The 18,423-nt window shown below is 40.1% G+C and overlaps 1 protein-coding gene across 6 annotated transcripts in view; it reads left to right on the top strand.

Annotated features, from left to right (window-relative positions):
• The window catches only part of LOC115211991, a 68,746-nt gene that overhangs the window by 23,046 nt on the left and 27,277 nt on the right, over positions 1 to 18,423 (top strand). For all 6 annotated transcript variants that reach the window (XM_036503088.1, XM_029780770.2, XM_036503090.1 and 3 more), the window contains one exon: positions 14,391 to 14,432. In XM_036503088.1, the coding sequence (XP_036358981.1) occupies positions 14,391 to 14,432 (42 nt within the window). The remainder of the gene's footprint in view (positions 1 to 14,390; positions 14,433 to 18,423) is intronic.

Consider the following 18,423-nt stretch of genomic DNA (forward strand, 5'->3'; position numbering starts at 1 on the left):
ATATATATATCGGACGATGATGATGATGATGATGATGATGATATATATATATATATATATAAGGCGAGCTGGCAGAAACATTAGCATACCGGGCAAAATGCGTAGCCGTATTTTGTCTGCCGTTACATTCTGAGTTCAAATTCCGTCGAGGTCGACTTTGCCTTTCATCCTTTCGGGGTCGATAAATTAAGTACCAGTTATGCACTGGGGGCGATGTAATCGACTTAATCCGTTTGTCTGTCCTTGTTTGTCCCTTCTGTGTTTAGCCCCTTGTGGGTAGTAAAGAAATATATATATATATAATATATATATATATATATATATATGTATGTGTGTGTGTATGTATGTATATATTATTTATATTATTATTTGATTGAACTCCACACATCCATTTCGAAGTAAGTTTATATGTATATATATATACACACAAATATACCAGGTTTAGTTAGAAGTTTATTCAGATTTTCACTTCCAATCAACACCTCCATAAGCTTGGCCTTGTGAACAGAAACTATCATGAAGCTCCTCAGGAACTGACCAATGACCAAGCTCAACAACATATGAACATTTACAAGCAACTGCTAACAAATCCACGAGATATGCCTAAACTGACCTCACCAGTGCTGGTACCACATAAAAAGCACTCAGTCCATTCTGTAAGTTGGCATTAGGAAGAGCATTCAGTCACAGAATCCATCATCATCATCATTGTTTGACCGTGGTCGAGACAATGGAATTTACCATGCTACGCCAGACTTCACGGTCCATCATGGCATTACGGAGGTCCTGTTGCTGGATGCCTGTATCCCTGGAGATTACATCAGGGTAGGAGAGTGTGCACCCGCTGGTATTGCGAGTAGATGGCTTCCAGAGGAGAAGAGTAGAAATTACTTCTTTTTCAGCTCTATAACAATGTCCAGCAAACTGGACTCTCCTACCTTTCACAAGAGATGACACAGGTGGTAGTTTCCCATATATTTGCATTTTGGTTGGATGACGCTTCCACGAGAGATTTTGAGCTCTCATAAGGAGGCGAGTGTAGGTTCCATCCAACCGCCTCTCAAGCTTCTTTGATAGCATCCAGGTTTCTGAGTCATATAGTAGAATTGGTTCGACTGTGGCTTTGAAGATTTCAAGTTTGAAGTCTCTACTTAGATTTGATGACCAGATCTTATGCATGTCATTACAGAATCCATACCAAAACAGGCAGTGAATTCTGGTGCAGTTTTCTCGCTTGCCAGCTCCTATCAAACCATCCAGCCCAAGCCATCATGGAAAACAGTTGTGTGATGATGATGATGTGCATATGTGTGTGTGTGTATATTAGTTATGTTTAATAAAAAATAACTTATTTACTTAGGTTTTAAAATTATCTCCTTCAAAATAGTCTCCTTGCACAGAAATACACCAGTCCCAGCATTCCTGGCACTTTTGGAATCCAGCGTGGGAGTCATTTTCCGTAATGGGAGTCATTCACCCATGATCTTGACAACAGTGTTAAAATGGTGACCTTTGAGGTGCAGTTTCATCTTAGGGAAGAGATAGAAATCTGCAGGTGCTAAATCTGGCCAATAGAGCAGGTGCAGAAGTGATACCATGTTGTTTTTGGTGAGAAATTTACATGTGAGGAGGACTAGGTACATTGTTATAATAATGTAATAATAATAATAATGAAATTATTGTATACAGTGCTCAGGTGCACCACAACTTGTCAGAAAGTGCATATAAAGTACATGCAGTAATGTAAAAATGTCTGGAAAGTGAACAATGTATGAGTCAGATACATGCTTGTGTGTGTATGGAGGGGAGAAAAATCAGGTGTAGTGTTGGCGAATCTCAGGAAGCATGGAAGTTTTGAAGGATGCAGTGCTCCGACAACTAACAACTGATGCCGGCAGTTTGTGCCATGCTTCAGCAACTCTCAGCGTGAAAAAATGTTTCCTGAAGTCATGGGAGCTGTGCTGTTTTCTGACTTTGTAAATATGTCCACGGGTGTTAGATGGGTGGAGTTTGAAAAGGTGCTCAGAGTTATTGTTTGTATGATGGTTGATAATTTTATGGGTGTCTGCCAAGTCATGTTGTCATGAAGAATCCAATTCCTCATGGATATTAGGATTGCCTGCATGGACCCATATGACAGAAGCATCAACATCAGCAATGTCATTGATTGTACTCTGAAGATTCTCATGCAGAAGCTGACAAATTTTCTCTACATTTCCAGGAGTTAAGCTTGTGGCAGGTCTTCTAGATCACTCATCGTCTTCCAGTAATGTTCTTCCGCTTTTGAAGTGCCCATGCCACTTGAAACATTAGGTACAATCTATTGCATTATTGCTGTACGCTTGCCAAAGCATGCTCAATGTCCCTGTAGCAGACTTCCTAGATTTATTGCAAAATTTCATGTTGGCTCCTTATTCCAACTTCCTGTTCGTGACAAAAATCACAGAATACAACATACATGTGATCACAAAAACACAAATTTCATAACTTGTGACATAAATACAATGATGTCACTCAGCACACTGCCTCAGGATGGTCACTGCTAGCTCTCATCCGTTGGTATGTTACAGAAGTAGTCTGAAAACTTTTTGATACTACCTCATATAAGCCAAGGGAAACCACAGTTGTGCCCATTACTAGTGTCATGTAAATGGCACCTGTGCCTGTGGAATGTAAAAAGCACCCATCACACTCTCAGAGTGGTTGGCATTAGGAAGGGCATCCAGCCATAGAAACCATGCCAAATCAGACTGGAACCTGGTGCAGCTTTCTACCAGTTCCAGTCAATTCATCTAACCCATGTCAGTATGGAAAGCTGACGTTAAGTGGTGGTGATGATGATGATGATGATGTATATATAAATACACACACAAACACACACACACACACACACACACACCCACACACATATATATTGTGGTCTTCCTTTAGTGTTCATCTACCAAACCAAATCCACTAACAACTCTTTGGTTGATCTGGTACCATAGTAAAAGGTGCCATGGAGAAGGACTGAACCCAAGCCATGTGCTTGAGAAGTAATCTTTTCGACAATACTGCCATGCCTGGTTCAAAATATCACTTTTATTATGTTATTATCTATATAATTCAGTTAGTTTTCTTTTTATTATTTAAAAATTTCATTTACATGTTCTTATTGATAAAACTGATTGATCACAATATAGTTAAGCTAAAAGTGTGCATCAAGGTACACAACTCTCTTCCTACTTCTTTTCTGGTTATCAGCCAACCTCATGCTTTACAGTATCTTCCTTTGACCCTTTATGTTTGACAAAATTCAGGAAATTTTATTGAATGTACTCCTCTGATCAAGATAAACTGAGTATTGGACATATTCCTGAGAGGCAGTCCCACCACTGGTTCCACTGAAGGTCTTCTAATCTTATGACAAATCTGACAAGAGCCATAGATCTCTTTAATTAGTCCTAGAAAGTCATCATCTTTGAATGTAATTTAGGGCACCAGTTTTTCCTTTGAAGTATGAGCAAGCTTACAAAGGAATTTTTCAGTTTTCTTCCTTTGCTTTACAACACTGATTTAGATTTTTTTTTACATGTAATACAGTTTGTCAGGTGCAGGAATACAACTACAACCTGATGATGTGGTTTTCAGTTTTACACAACAAACCAAATTCAAACTATGATCATCTTTTAACATCCAACACCATTCAACCAGTTTTCATAGATCTATGGCTTAAAAGATAAGCAAAATAGCTTCCGCAATGTCAGCTTCAATATAAGCTCAAACTCTTCCTATAGTAACTGGAAAATTGACCACCTTATTAAACTTCACCATCTCTCATGATTGTCACCATCGTCATTTGTCTGGTTTCCATGCTGATATGAGTTGGATGGTTTAACAGGATTCAGTGAGCTGCAAGGTCACTTGAGCTCCAGTGATTTCTATGGATGAATTCCCTTCCTAATGCCCACTACTTTACAGACTGTACTGAGTGATTTCTTTTTCATACCTCTGACACTTGTGAGGTTGCCATGTAACTTGCAAGAATGAATAAGAACAGAGAAAAAGGGAAAGGAACAAGTTCCTATTATTAAGAGGAGAGGATTTAAAAGAAGAAGGTGGAGGTGGACGGCTTTATGCCCGGTGAGGAAATGCTAAAGTATGAGAGGGACAAGTACAGAAGTACAGAAGAAGATAAAAAGGAAAGTAGTGAGGGTGTGTTAGAGCAAACTTTCGAGGTAAAGAGGGTGGGCATACTGACAGTGGACCATGGGAGAGAATGAGAGAGTGAATGCCTTTATAAGAGTGTGAGTGGGAAGTAACAGATTGGAACAGATGGGGGTAAAGGTGAATACAGTGAGTGATAAACAAGAGTGGCTGTGCAATTGAAGGGAACTACAATGTGCAAGGTGTAGGAGCAGTGGAAACAGAGGTATAGAGATACATGATGGTAACTCTGAGCACATTTTCAAACTCCACCCATCTAACACCCGTGGACATATTTACAAAGTCAGAAAACAGCACAGCTCCCATGACTTCAGGAAACATTTTTTCACGCTGAGAGTTGCTGAAGCATGGCACAAACTGCCGGCATCAGTTGTTAGTTGTCGGAGCACTGCATCCTTCAAAACTTCCATGCTTTCTGAGATTCGCCAACATAACACCTGATTTTCTCCCCTCCATACACACACAAGCATGTATCTGACTCATAGATTATTCGCTTTCCAGACATTTTTACATTACTGCATGTACTTTATATGCACTTTCTGACAAGTTGTGGTGCACCTGAGCACTATATACAATAATTTCATTATTATTATTATTATTATTATTATTTATAGTAAGTGGTGCATGATGATAGATATGAGACAGCATTGGGAAAGAAAGCAGACAACAGAGATGTTTAGAGTGGAGTATAGCAGAGGGAAAAGAACAGAGGCTGAAAGTACAGTGAGGAGGTGATTGGGAGAAATGGTTTGGGCAGGGACAAAAAGGGTGGAGGAGGAGGTGTTCATTAAGGAGTTGGGTTGTAATATATACTGATTCTGTTCTCAGGTGATTGCAGTAGTCAATAGTACCATAGAGCAACAAGAGTTTTTGCTGATCGGGACATCCGAACCGAAACCAAACTCATGGTGTACAGGGCAGTCATTATTCCAACCCTCCTTTACGCATCTGAAACCTGGACCCCGTATAGTCACCACCTGAAAACGCTCGAGAAATTTCACCAACGCTGTCTTCAGAAGATCCTCAACATCAGCTGGGAAGACAGAAGAACTAACGTCAGTGTGCTACAAGAAGCAAAAATGACCAGCATCGAAGCCTATGTCATCAAAGGCCAACTAAGATGGAGCGGACACGTGGTTAGAATGACTGACGAACGACTTCCCAAACAGATCTTCTACTCCCAACTTAAAGACGGCAAGCGTACAAAAGGAGGCCAGAAGAAACTCTACAAGGACTCCCTGAAATCGAACCTCAAAAAGTGTGACATTGACTTCACCAACTGGGAGGAAATGGCAAAAAACAGACCACTCTGGAAAACCACCATCCATGAGGGAACGGCGAATTTCGAGTCGAAAAGGTCTGTAGAGCTGGAGGAGAAAAGACGATGACGGAAGGAGCGCCAACAACAACCACGTGCGACTCTCCCTTCCGGCACTAGATGTCCGCACTGTGACCGATCTTTTTGAGCAAGAATTGGTCTTATCAGTCACCTGCGGACTCACCAATAAATTTGCGCGAAGACCATCATCCTCGACCTTGAGGGATTGCCATAGTAGTAGTAGGTACCATAGTAGTGGGGTAATAGATGTGAGGGGAAATGCTTGACACACCAGAAAGAGAGAGATGAAGAGAAAGTAGGGTCCCAATGTATGACAGAGTTGAGTTTAACTAAGTTGTGATCTTTATTTGCAAAACAGAAACTTCTGTTAGGTCCCCTAATCTTCACAAAATCTTTATCTATCAAGAAACACTTAGTCTATCAAGAAATATTTCTAACCAATAGTATGAGTACAGATAGTCTAACACTGCCATACCTAGCATCTCTTTTAAAACCACAGACGTCTGTGTATCAGAAACATTGATCAGAATATCTTCATAAAAAATATGCTGTGTGGTAAGTAGCTTGCTAACCAACCACATGGTTCCGGGTTCAGTCCCACTGCGTGGCATCTTGGGCAAGTGTCTTCTGCTATAGCCCCAGGCCGACCAATGCCTTGTGAGTGGATTTGGTAGACAGAAACTGAAAGAAGCCTGTCGTATATATGTATATATATATATATGTATATGTGTGTTTGTGTGTCTGTGTTTGTCCCCCTAGCATTGCTTGACAACCGATGCTGGTGTGTTTACGTCCCCGTCACTTAGCAGTTCGGCAAAAAAGAGACCGATAGAATAAGTACTGGGCTTACAAAGAATAAGTCCTGACTAAAGGCGGTGCTCCAGCATGGCCGCAGTCAAATGACTGAATCAAGTAAAAGAGTAAAAGAGTAAAAGAGTAATATATACTTGATCAGAATCCATGATTGCATTAACATGCTTCTTAATACAGTCTCTGATAAAATGCTTTATGGATATACATTTGAAATATTTCACTATCTTTTCATCAGTGTTTGTGGGATTTGATCTATTACCATGATCAGATCGCCTATTAATTCTTCCGTTCTCTATAAAATTACCTACATCCTCTCCATCAATTAGGCCTGTAGCAGTTTCCGTTCAATCTTCTCAACTGTGCAATACACTCACTTATTAAATTTCTTCAAATACCTATTTCTTTACTACCCACAAGGAGCTAAACACAGAGAGGACAAACAAGGACAGACAAACGGATTAAGTCGATTATATCGACCCCAGTGCATAACTGGTACTTATTTAATCGACCCCGAAAGGATGAAAGGCAAAGTCGACCTCGGTGGAATTTGAACGTAGAACGTAACGGCAGACGAAATGCGGCTAGGCATTTCGCCTGGCGTGCTAACATTTCTGCCAGCTCGCCGCCTTTGTTCAAATACCTTCTTGAAGTACCTTTATGCAATCATGAGATACATGCTTGCTTTTCAGTTTCCTCCAATATGTTTATAGCATTAAGAATAAAGAATGCCTGAGCACTTTCTGATAAAGAAGTCTGAATTTTAATAAAATAGCATTAAAATTTATGCTCAGTCGTCTTCAGGAAGAATAAATCTTTTCAAATCCATGTATGCTTTTGTTTGTGTCATTCTCTAGATAAATTTTATGAAGCTTATGAGTAATAAATTATGAAGCTTTTATTACTAATAGTAATAAATTATGAAGCTTATCAGTAATAAATTCCAGTGCCTTTACCATTAGTCACTGACTGTTATCTATATATATAAAACTGTAGTTGTATGAGTGTCTGTCCCCTTCGATTTAGATTCCTAACTACTCCCACATTTTGCTGTGCAGTTTAACCAAATTCGGGTATCTTATAGTCGTGATTCATATCGAGCCCGTCTGGGTATTAGTGCGCGTCTACGATGAGTCTACGATTTAAAAAATAATTTAACATCCTTTTTTTATTCCATTTTAATGCATAATTTTTCGTGTGTCGATGGCGGCGGAGTTGGCGTCCACGCTCACACCTGCACCTGTGGGGAAGGGAGTGTAAGGAAATCAACGTCGTAATGCGTTATCAAGGAGACCAGCGTTCTTTTAGAACAACGACTTCATGGCTTGAAGACACCAAAACAGAAATGGCTAAGAAAGCCCGAATTGGCATCTATAAGGGAAGTAACTCTCTAAAAATGCTTATATAGTTATTTCCCTTACAAACCCGAGCAACGCCAGGCGATACTGCTAGTATATATATAAAACTGTAGTTGTGTGAGTGTCTGTCCCCTTCGATTTAGATTCCTAACTACTCCCACATTTTGCGGTGCAGTTTAACCAAATTCGGGTATCTTATAGTCATGATTCATATCGAGCCCGTCTGACTATTAGCGCGCGTCAACGATGAGTCTACGATTTAAAAATAATTTAACATCATTTTTTATTTCATTTTAATGCATATTTTTTCGTGTGTCGATGGCGGCGGAGTTGGCGTCCACGCTCACACCTGCACCTGTTTGCTTCTCCCCCTTCTTCCCTCCCTCGTGAAGCTGTGGGGAAGGGAGTTTAAGGAAATCAACGTCGTAAAGCATTGTCAAGGAGACCAGCGTTCTTTTAGAACAACGACTTCATGGCTTGAAGACACCAAAATTACCATCATTTTTTATTCCATTTTTAATGCATTTTTTTGCTATTTTTTTGCTATAACTCACTAAAAATGCTTATATAGTTACAAACCAGAGCAACGCCGGGCGATACTGCTAGTGTTACATAAACATTCATATGTTAATACATATGATAAAAATGGCTACTCTTTGTTTAGCTTTTTTTTGTTGGTTTTTTTGGGGGGAAATCCATAGTATCAAATATATTCAAGTTTCGTTTCTATTCCATATAAGCAATTGACATTAGACAATACTGGATGTTGCCTTGTGAAATTCACCATTAAATTTAAATGTAAAACAACCAATCGTATCCTCATAGATTAAACAATATCTCAATAGCCATTGTTTACATTCACAACCGCTTAACAACTGCTGAACGGCAGGCAGCTGGGGTAGGGGCAATAACTCATTGTATATAAATGGGAGGCAACTCAATATCAATACATATGGTCTTATACAAATGGTAGAGGAAGGTTATAAAGAAGGCGGTTGAAGGGCGGCGAGCTGGCAGAAACGTTAACGCGCCGGGCGAAATGCTTCGCGGTATTTCGTCTGCCGTTACGTTCTGAGTTCAAATTCCGCCGAGGTCGACTTTGCCTTTCATCCTTTCGGGGTCGATAAATTAAGTACCAGTTACGCACTGGGGTCGATGTAATCGACTTAATACCTATGTCTGTCCTTGTTTGTCCCCTCTATGTTTAGCCCCTTGTGGGTAGTAAAGAAATATACAAAGAAGGTGGTTGAGTAATATAAAGAAATGGACAAAATCTATGATGATCTTTATTCAATCCCTTCAATTTTGTCCGAATTGATTTCGAATTTGGTGCATTGATGTAGTTACAGGAAAATTAAAATTAGATTAGTTGAAATTAGATTATTGTGACTAATCTAATTTTAATTTTCCTGTAATAATCTCCTTGATATTTGTTATTCTAAGATTTCCTTTTCTTTCATATTCATACCAGCCCTACCCATGTATTTTCTTATCTCTTTCATTTCCTGGGTGATCACTGCTATTTCAACAGCTTTCTTAATGCATTATTTTCTACTAATCTGAACATTTGGCTGGTCTACACAAATTATAAAACACACTGAATCTCATAACATCACATAACAGCAAACATTTACTGCTTTAAACATGTTCACTAGCAATGTGACAGTAGCACTATATAGTAATTTTTTCAGTAGCACTGTACGGCCAAACTGTAAAATCTGGCAAAAGACCAACCCACTCGCATAGCAACCTGCTAACAGACTGTTCCCTTCTTTCTACTTTTGTTGATATTTCATAGACTTGGAGAAGCTATAAGAGTCTTGGCAATAAGCAATGTTGGTAACACCACACCTTGAACTTTCCTGCCAAACTACAGTTGTCAATGACAGTTAAACCCTTATTTTAACATGACCTCAATATCAATACTCCTCTTGACATCATTTAGAAGTACTGCATAGACACAACCAAGGCTTTTTAATTGCCTGCTTCCTACTCATTGAAGTTTCTGATCCCACGTTATTGACACACTGCAACTATTCTTTGATTTTCGTGTGTAATCAGCATTGTCAGAATAGCACATGAGAGATTTTATTTCATCCCAATATGGTGTCAATGCCATCTTTAAAACCATACAATAGTGGTAGCCCTAGATGTCCTCTGATCGTCATTTTTTTTCAAACAACTTCTTGCACTTGTTAGTATGTGCTATCACAAAGAGGACTGAGAAATGGTGATCCCATTTCAATGCCTACTTCCAGTGCTTGCCAGTTGATTGTGAAGTGCTTAGTGGTAAACTATATGCTTATTGACCCATGGTATTGCATTACAAGGGGCCAAAATGCAAAAAAAATATGCATCTAATGCTTTGTGTATCAGCACTTGAGAAAACTGATGTACACATGTGTGCATCAGTAATTTTCAAGCTAAGCCCTTGTGATATTTGTTCTGCACTTAGTTACAGACACACTCTTGTGACTCTTACTGTCAGGGATGCAATGAACCAGTGATTGATTTATTGGAAGTCTGTAACCAACATTGTTGTTCATTAATTGGGATATAAAATAAAGTAAAAACTAACTACACCCTTCTACCTTGTGTTAATGTTGTGGCAGACGCCCCCAGGTGAAAAGTGGGCTGGTTCACTACTAATAGATAGTGAACTGACACAGTTAGTAATGTCGATCAGTGAGGTACACTGTTCGGGCCAATCCCACAGGGACGACAAAATATGTCATCATAATGCGGGACATAACAGTGGTGATGAGGATTCATAGCTCACACAGTCACAGGACATAATGGAATGGAAGCACTCCGTCGGTTCTGACGACGAGGGTTCCGGTTGATCCGAATCAACAGAACAGCCTGCTCGTGAAATTAACGTGTAAGTGGCTGAGCACTCCACAGACACGTGTACCCTTAACGTAGTTCTCGGGGATATTCAGCGTGACACAGAGAGTGACAAGGCCGGCCCTTTGAAATACAGGTACAACAGAAACAGGAAGTAAGAGTGAGAGAAAGTTGTGGTGAAAGGGTACAGCAGGGATCACCACCATCCCCTACCGGAGCCGCGTGGAGCTTTAGGTGTTTTCGCTCAATAAACACTCACAACGCCCGGTCTGGGAATCGAAACCGCGATCCTACGACCGCGAGTCCGCTGCCGTAACCACTGGTATATGTATATATATATAAGTGTGTGTGTATATGTTTGTGTGTCTGTGTTTGTCCCCCCTTGACAACCGATGCTGGTGTGTTTACGTCCCCGTCACTTAGCGGTTCGGCAAAAGAGACCGATAGAATAAGTACTGGGCTTACAAAGAATAAGTGCTTCCATCCATAAAGAATGTTGAAAAAGAGATCGAGAAAGAGGTAGAAAAGGAGGTTGAGAAGGAGGTTATGGAGGAGGAGGAAGAGGAGATAGGAACAAGCATACTTGAAGAGTTTTTTAACCAATGAAGTAGAACAGCAATGAGAAGAAACAGCGGCACTTACCGAAATGGAAGAAGTGGCACCAAGAGTGGAACATGGTAAACAAGCAAGAAGATGGAGAAAACATAGTTGGAATTTTGTGACAAATGCTAAAATTGTAAATACAGAAAAAATGGTAATGAAACTGAAATCCGTTATAAGGGTTTAGTTGCCCAAGGAGATGTACAGGGATACTCAACAAAGAAAAATATAGCAAGTTGAAGGAAAAGTGTAATGTTGAACCACCGGGTTTCGTGGTGGAGTTTGATGAACTACCACCAGTAGTGGATGGAAGCACTCTGTCGGTTACGACGACGAGGGTTCCGGTTGATCCGAATCAACGGAACAGCCTGCTCGTGAAATTAACGTGTAAGTGGCTGAGCACTCCACAGACACGTGTACCCTTAACGTAGTTCTCAGGGATATTCAGCGTGACACAGAGAGTGACAAGGCCGGCCCCTTGAAATACAGGTACAACAGAAACAGGAAGTAAGAGTGAGAGAAAGTTGTGGTGAAAGATTACAGCAGGGATCACCACCATCCCCTGCCGGAGCCTCGTGGAGCTTTAGGTGTTTTCGCTCAATAAACACTCACAACACCCGGTCTGGGAATCGAAACCGCGATCCTACGACCGCGAGTCCGCTGCCCTAACCACTGGGCCATTGCGCCTCCACCCACCAGTAGTAGAACTAAGAGAAATAGAGCCATACATAAGGTCTTAAAAAAAGAGAGTAAATTGTTGTTTTTAAAAAAAAAGCAAAAAGAGAAAAAGAAAATAAGTAAACAAAACGATGCTAATAGTAAAAAAAACACCGAGAAAGAAAAAGATTATAAACTGAAAGTAAGATCGGTCAAATGGTTCTGCATGTGAGTGGAGCGCATGCAGCCATTCCGACACCATCGATTTCATTGTACCTATTTCCATTTTTCATTCGTTTTATGGTTTTTGTCCCCACTGTGGAGTTCTGTCTGTCCTTGTGCTGCCCCTTCTGTGTCATGGCCTGGGTGACAAATAAAAAGAATTACAGTCGGCAAGGTATTCTGTTCGGGCCGGTTCCACAGAGATGACGAAATATATCATCATAATGCGGGACATAACAGTTAATGTTTATAAATACATCAACATGATTATTACATAAGTATAATGCCAGCTCCGCCCCGACTGGCTTCTGTGCCGGTGGCACATAAAAAGCACCATCCGAACGTGGCCGATGCCAGCGCTGCCCCGACTGGCTTCTGTGCCGGTGGCACATAAAAAGCACCATCAGAACGTTGCCAGCACCGCCTTGGCCGGCTTCCGTGCTGCTGGCACGTTAAAAGCTCCAACCGATCGTGGCCGATGCTGGACCCCCCCCTGGCACCTGTGCAGGTGGCACATAAAAAGCACCCACTACACTCGCGGAGTGATTGGCGTTAGGAAGGGCATCCAGCCATAGAAACTCTGCCAGATCAGACTGGAGCCTGGAGCAGCCCCTGGCTTCCCAGACCCCGGTCGAACCGTCCAACCCGTGCTAGCGTGGAAAACGGACTTTAAACGATGATGATGATGATGATGAATGATGGAAAATTTTCTATCATACAAGGGAAAGAGGAAAAAGAAATCTGCTGCAGAATGGGGCTACTAATACCAATTCTACTAATTATTATTAGAAATATAGTAGAAATAAGGGTTAGCAGTGTCCCTTGTCCTAGAGATACTGCGGATATATGGTGGAGCTAGGGATCATTGGTGTTTGTTACCCTAGAGATACTGGGATATGGTCACTTGTCCTACAGATTCTCTTTTCTCTCACACCAAACCTACAATGTCATAGAAATAAATAATCACATCATTGAAACCTTGAAGCTATGAGTCAATGCATGATTAATTCAAAACTATATGAATAAATAAGCATTACATTTGACAGAATAATCTGAACATTAAAGGATTAAGAGAATCTTAAGCAAGTGAGATCCATACAAAACATCTCCTTGGTTACGGGACAGTGTGAAGGCAATTTTAGAATTGCTTTTGTTTTTCTTTTCTCATCAATTGTATGCTAAAATGTAAATGGCTGTTGTTCAGATTTCTGATGCATTAATCCTATTTCTATTTTCTCTTTTTTAATGCCAGTTACCTTCATACAATACATTTTTTGTGAATGGTAGACTTCACAAGCAACCCTTAGTGACTGGGCCTTGGTTACCTTTAACAGGCTTCACTTTTGTTTCAAGTAAACATTTGGATCTAACCCATATTCTTTTTTTTTTAATTCTTTTATTCTTTTACTTGTTTCAGTCATTTCACTGCGGCCATGCTGGAGCACTGCCTTTAGTCGAGCAAATCGACCCCGGGACTTATTCTTTGTAAGCCCAGTACTTATTCTATCGGTCTCTTTTGCCAAACCGCTAAGTTACGGGGACATAAACACACCAGCATCAGTTGTCAAGCAATGCTAGGGGGACAAACACAGACATACAAACACACACACACACAAACACACACACACATATATATATATATATACGTATATACGACAGGCTTCTTTCAGTTTCCATCTACCTAATCCACTCACAAGGCATTGGTCGACCCAGGCTATAGCAAAAGACACTTGCCCAAGATGCCACGCAGTGGGACTGAACCCGGAACCATGTAGTTGGTTAGCAAGCTACTTACCACACAGCCACTCCTGCGCCTTTTTCTTTTGTTTTTTTTTTCCTGCAGATGTTGAAACTAGGCAGCAATCTCATGCACACTGCCCATCTTCCTTGACTTATATATATATATATAAAAAAAAAAAAATAATTAACCCGGCCAAAACCGGCTCTGGCTCTGTGGTAAAATGTCTTGTTTCCATAAGTTTTGAATTAGAATATTCCACCAAGCCTTAGTCACTAGTTATGTTCCTAACACTAGTTTAATGATAACTAAGTTATTTTACTAAATTCTTTTTATATTTAGAATAATTGAAAAAAACCCAGAGCATCTCAAAATAAATGCAGTAACAAAAGGGTTAATCTTAAATGGTTTTCTATTCAACAATAGATGTAGTAATGTTTGAACTTAAACCCTTGCTTTCAGTGATTCTGTGTCTTAACCTCATTACCTCTATACATAATGTATAACTGTATCTACAGTTAAATATTTCATTACTGTATCAATAATAGCAATACAGTTTATTACATGTAAAATCTGAAGTCAAAAATGTATTTCCATTTTCCATTTTTTACAGATTCAACAAGTGGAAGTAACAGCTTTAAAATTATTCAAAATGGTAATTGTATTATTAAGCTTTTTCTTATTTTAACCCTTTAGTGTTCACATTATTCTGCCAAAATTAATACTTATTTATCCACATTGCTTTGAACTAATCATGCATTATCTTGTAGCTATGAGATTTTGATGTGGTAGCTGTTAATTTTTAAAACGACATTGTAGGGTTGGTGTGAGAGACCAGATAGGGCTAGTTTGAACATAAAACAGGCAGAATACTTTTAGCCAGATATGGCCGGTTTAAATGCTAAAGGGTTAAATCAAGACACTAATCTTTTCAGTTCTGTTTTCTATTTTCTTTTTGTAGCTAATAGTCTTTAGTCAGTGACATATTTGTTTCTTATTTTTGTTTCTCTTTCTAATTGGCACAAAATGTAATAATGGTAACTGGGATTAGGATAATCATCATCATCATCATCATCGTTTAACGTCCGTTTTCCGCGCTAGCACGGGTTGGACGGTTCGACCGGGGTCTGGGAAGCCAGGGGCTGCACCAGGCTCCAGTCTGATCTGGTAGAGTTTCTACAGCTGGATGCCCTTCCTAACGCCAACCACTCCACGAATGTAGTGGGTGCTTTTTACGTGCCACCTGCACAGGTGCCAGGGGGGTCCGGCATCGTCCATGATCGGTTGAGTTGTAAAAATGATTGTAGTTAGGATATTGATTATAGTAGCACATACCATGACTTTGAAATGTTAAGCTGACAATAGTAAAGTGATTTCTAAGGAAGAAAACTGTTTACAATGAACACACATACACACACCTATGTTATACAGGCATGGCTGTGTGATAAATTCACTTTGCAAGCATGTTGTTTTAGGTTCAATTCCACTCAGTAGCACCTCAGGCAAGTGTTTTCTATTATTAGCTCCTGGTCAACCAATGCCTTGTAAGTGAATTTGGTGCATGGAAACTGTGTGTAAGTCTATTATGTATCACTCTCTCTCTCTCTCTCTCTCTCTCTCTCTCTCTTTCTCTCTCTCTCTCTTTGCAAGTGAAAGAAATGTATGGCGCATTTTTCTCTTTTTCTCTTTTTACTTGTTTCAGTCATTTGACTGCGGCCATGCTGGAGCACCGCCTTTAGTCGAGCAAATCAACCCCGGGACTTATTCTTTGTAAGTCCAGTACTTATTCTATCGATCTCTTTTGCCGAACCGCTAAGTGACGGGGACGTAAACACACCAGCATCGGTTGTCAAGCAATGCCAGGGGGACAAACACAGACACACAAACACACACACGCGTATATATATATATATATATATATATATATATATACATATATACGACAGGCTTCTTTCAGTTTCCGTCTACCAAATCCACTCACAAGGCATTGGTCGGCCCGGGGCTATAGCAGAAGACACTTGCCCAAGATGCCACGCAGTGGGACTGAACCTGGAACCATGTGGTTGGTTAGCAAGCTACTTACCACACAGCCACTCCTGCGCCTACCGCATGTGTACTAACAGTAATGAGATGTGGGTCCTGAATGCAGAGGACATGCAAAGACTAGGGAGGAATAAAGTTAGTATGCTCTGCTTGATGTGCAATGTGAGTGTACATACACAACAGAGAACTAGTATATTGAGAGAATATGATTTACACGTATCTTAGATTTTATTGTTCTTTTAAACTTTCAGCAGCAAATTAGACTTTTTTTTATGTCAAAAGTCTGTTTACATGTTGAAGTGATGACATTCTTCAACATACCACAATATTTTTCAACTGATGTCGGATATTTGGTGGGAAATTTTTGTTCATTTCTACAATGGAATTCTAAGCTTTTCATCATGTTTATTGATGCTATTTTTTCATTTTTTAAATTTAATTTCAATTTCAGTTTTACAGAGGATGAGACACTGATGAGTCAATCAGTCCCTCAGTTGTTAGCACCATCAGCAACTTTTAATTTTTTTTCTTTTCTCTTTTTTTTTTAAGGAGCATATCTTCATGATTTCAAGACCAGACAATAATGTAGATGATCAAAGACCAGTTTTTAGAACTCAGATGTTGCCAGAAATCGTGTAGGGATACTTGTGTTGAAAAAGAGTGTTAGTTATGACATGACTGTGTTTGGCACATTTCATTAGAAGAAGGTTGTCATTGAAGTTGACATTTCCAGCACTGTATTTTCTGATCATTCCCTTCAAAAGATTCTATTCTCTCCTCTTTAAAAACCTCACTTCAAAATCGTCAAGATAATCTTGTCCTTCTTCAGAATGTTAGAAATGATGAAGTCAACTGTTTATGGAACAAGGCTGACCTGAATAGAAAATCTCACTCCATATATTCATGATTCCTTAGGGGGACATTCTTTCTACAATGGTTCTTCTTATGTTGGAGTCATTCATTTCCATTAATGTCTGCTGTTTCAGGTTCTGAATTTAATGTTTATGTTTCAGCTTCAAGGTTGGTGAGTTCTTCTAGATGTGGTAATCCAAAGTAGATACGCAAAATGGACTATGTTTAGGACACCTCTAGCCCCCTTCCAATGCAGGGCAAGGAGAATGGATCCTAAAAAAGTCTGCTAAAGGACTCTCCTGCTTTGATGCAAGAGTTCAGCAATTGAATAAAACATCTACCATTCGTTTGTGGTTCTTAAACTATAAGCTTACAGATTCACTGTCCTTCATCTGTCACTTGAAGTTGATTGCAACAAGATTTATAAATACATGTTCAAGACTCTATTGGTGTTGGAAGATGCCTTTAATTGGTTTAATATGCGAGCAGTCTTTTATAGATCTTTAAAAAAGGAGCACTCCGTCGGTTACGATGACGAGGGTCCCAGCTGATACGATCAACAGAACAGCCTGCTTGTGAAATTAACGTGCAAGTGGCTGAGCACTCCACAGACACGTGTACCCTTAACGTAGTTCTCAGGGAGATTCAGGGTGACACACAGTGTGACAAGGCCGGCCCTTTGAAATACAGGTACAACTCATTTTTGCCAGCTGAGTGGACTGGAGCAACATGAAATAAAGTGTCTTGCTCAAGGACACAACGCGCCACTTGGAATCGAACTCATGACCTTACAATCATGAGCCGAATGCCCTAACCACTAAGCCACGTGCCTTCACGGATCTTTAATAGTCTCTAATGGTAAGATGATTCAAGATGATTAGAATATAAAAATCTACTGGAGCCTTCTTCTGCCTTCTGAGGCATTGTGGGAGTTAATTTCACATCTTCTTTGTTACCCACCATTGATGATTTGGAATGATGTACTACATTGAGTCTGGAACCTCACTTTACTGTCTCAATGTGACTCTGCTAGGATACCCTGAGAATCACAGGGACATCTCGACGGAGGTCAGATAAGGTCACATTAATTTATCTTATCGTTTTTTTCACATTAGTTACTGTCATTATGTTCCATTACTTTATGCCTCATTGAATTATGTCTAATTAAGCTATGCCTCGTTAGTTTAAGCTGAAGCTCAATATGTTATGTGTCATTAAATATGTTTCTGTGGTTTGTCTAATTAGTGTTGCATCAGTTTAGGTTTCATTAATTCTTGTCTGATTGGGTTTTGTCATTAGATTAAGATTCATTAGTTTGTCTCTTTAACTTAAATATTATTACATCATCGTCGTCATCGTCATCGTCCGTCCATCCATCTGTCCATCCGTTTTCCATGCTAGCATGAGTTGGACGGTTCGACCGGGGTCTGGGAAGCCAGGAGGCTGCACCAGGCTCCAGTCTGATCTGGCAGTGTTTCTACAGTTGGATGCCCTTCCTAACGCCAACTCCTCCATGAGTGTAATGGGTGCTTTTTACATGCCACTGGCACAGGGGCCAGGGGAGGCTGGCAAACGGCCACAATCGGTTGGTGCTTTTTATGTGTCACCGACACGGACGCCAGTCAGGCCGCACTGGCATCAGCCACATTCGGACGGTGCTTTTTACATGTCACTGGCATGGGTAGCTTAACTACAATTTCCATTTGATTTTCATTTTCATGTTGGTGTTGATGTACTTGACTCAATAGGTC

The sequence above is a fragment of the Octopus sinensis genome, linkage group LG5 (genome assembly GCF_006345805.1).
Source record: "Octopus sinensis linkage group LG5, ASM634580v1, whole genome shotgun sequence".
Lineage (NCBI taxonomy): Eukaryota > Metazoa > Mollusca > Cephalopoda > Octopoda > Octopodidae > Octopus > Octopus sinensis.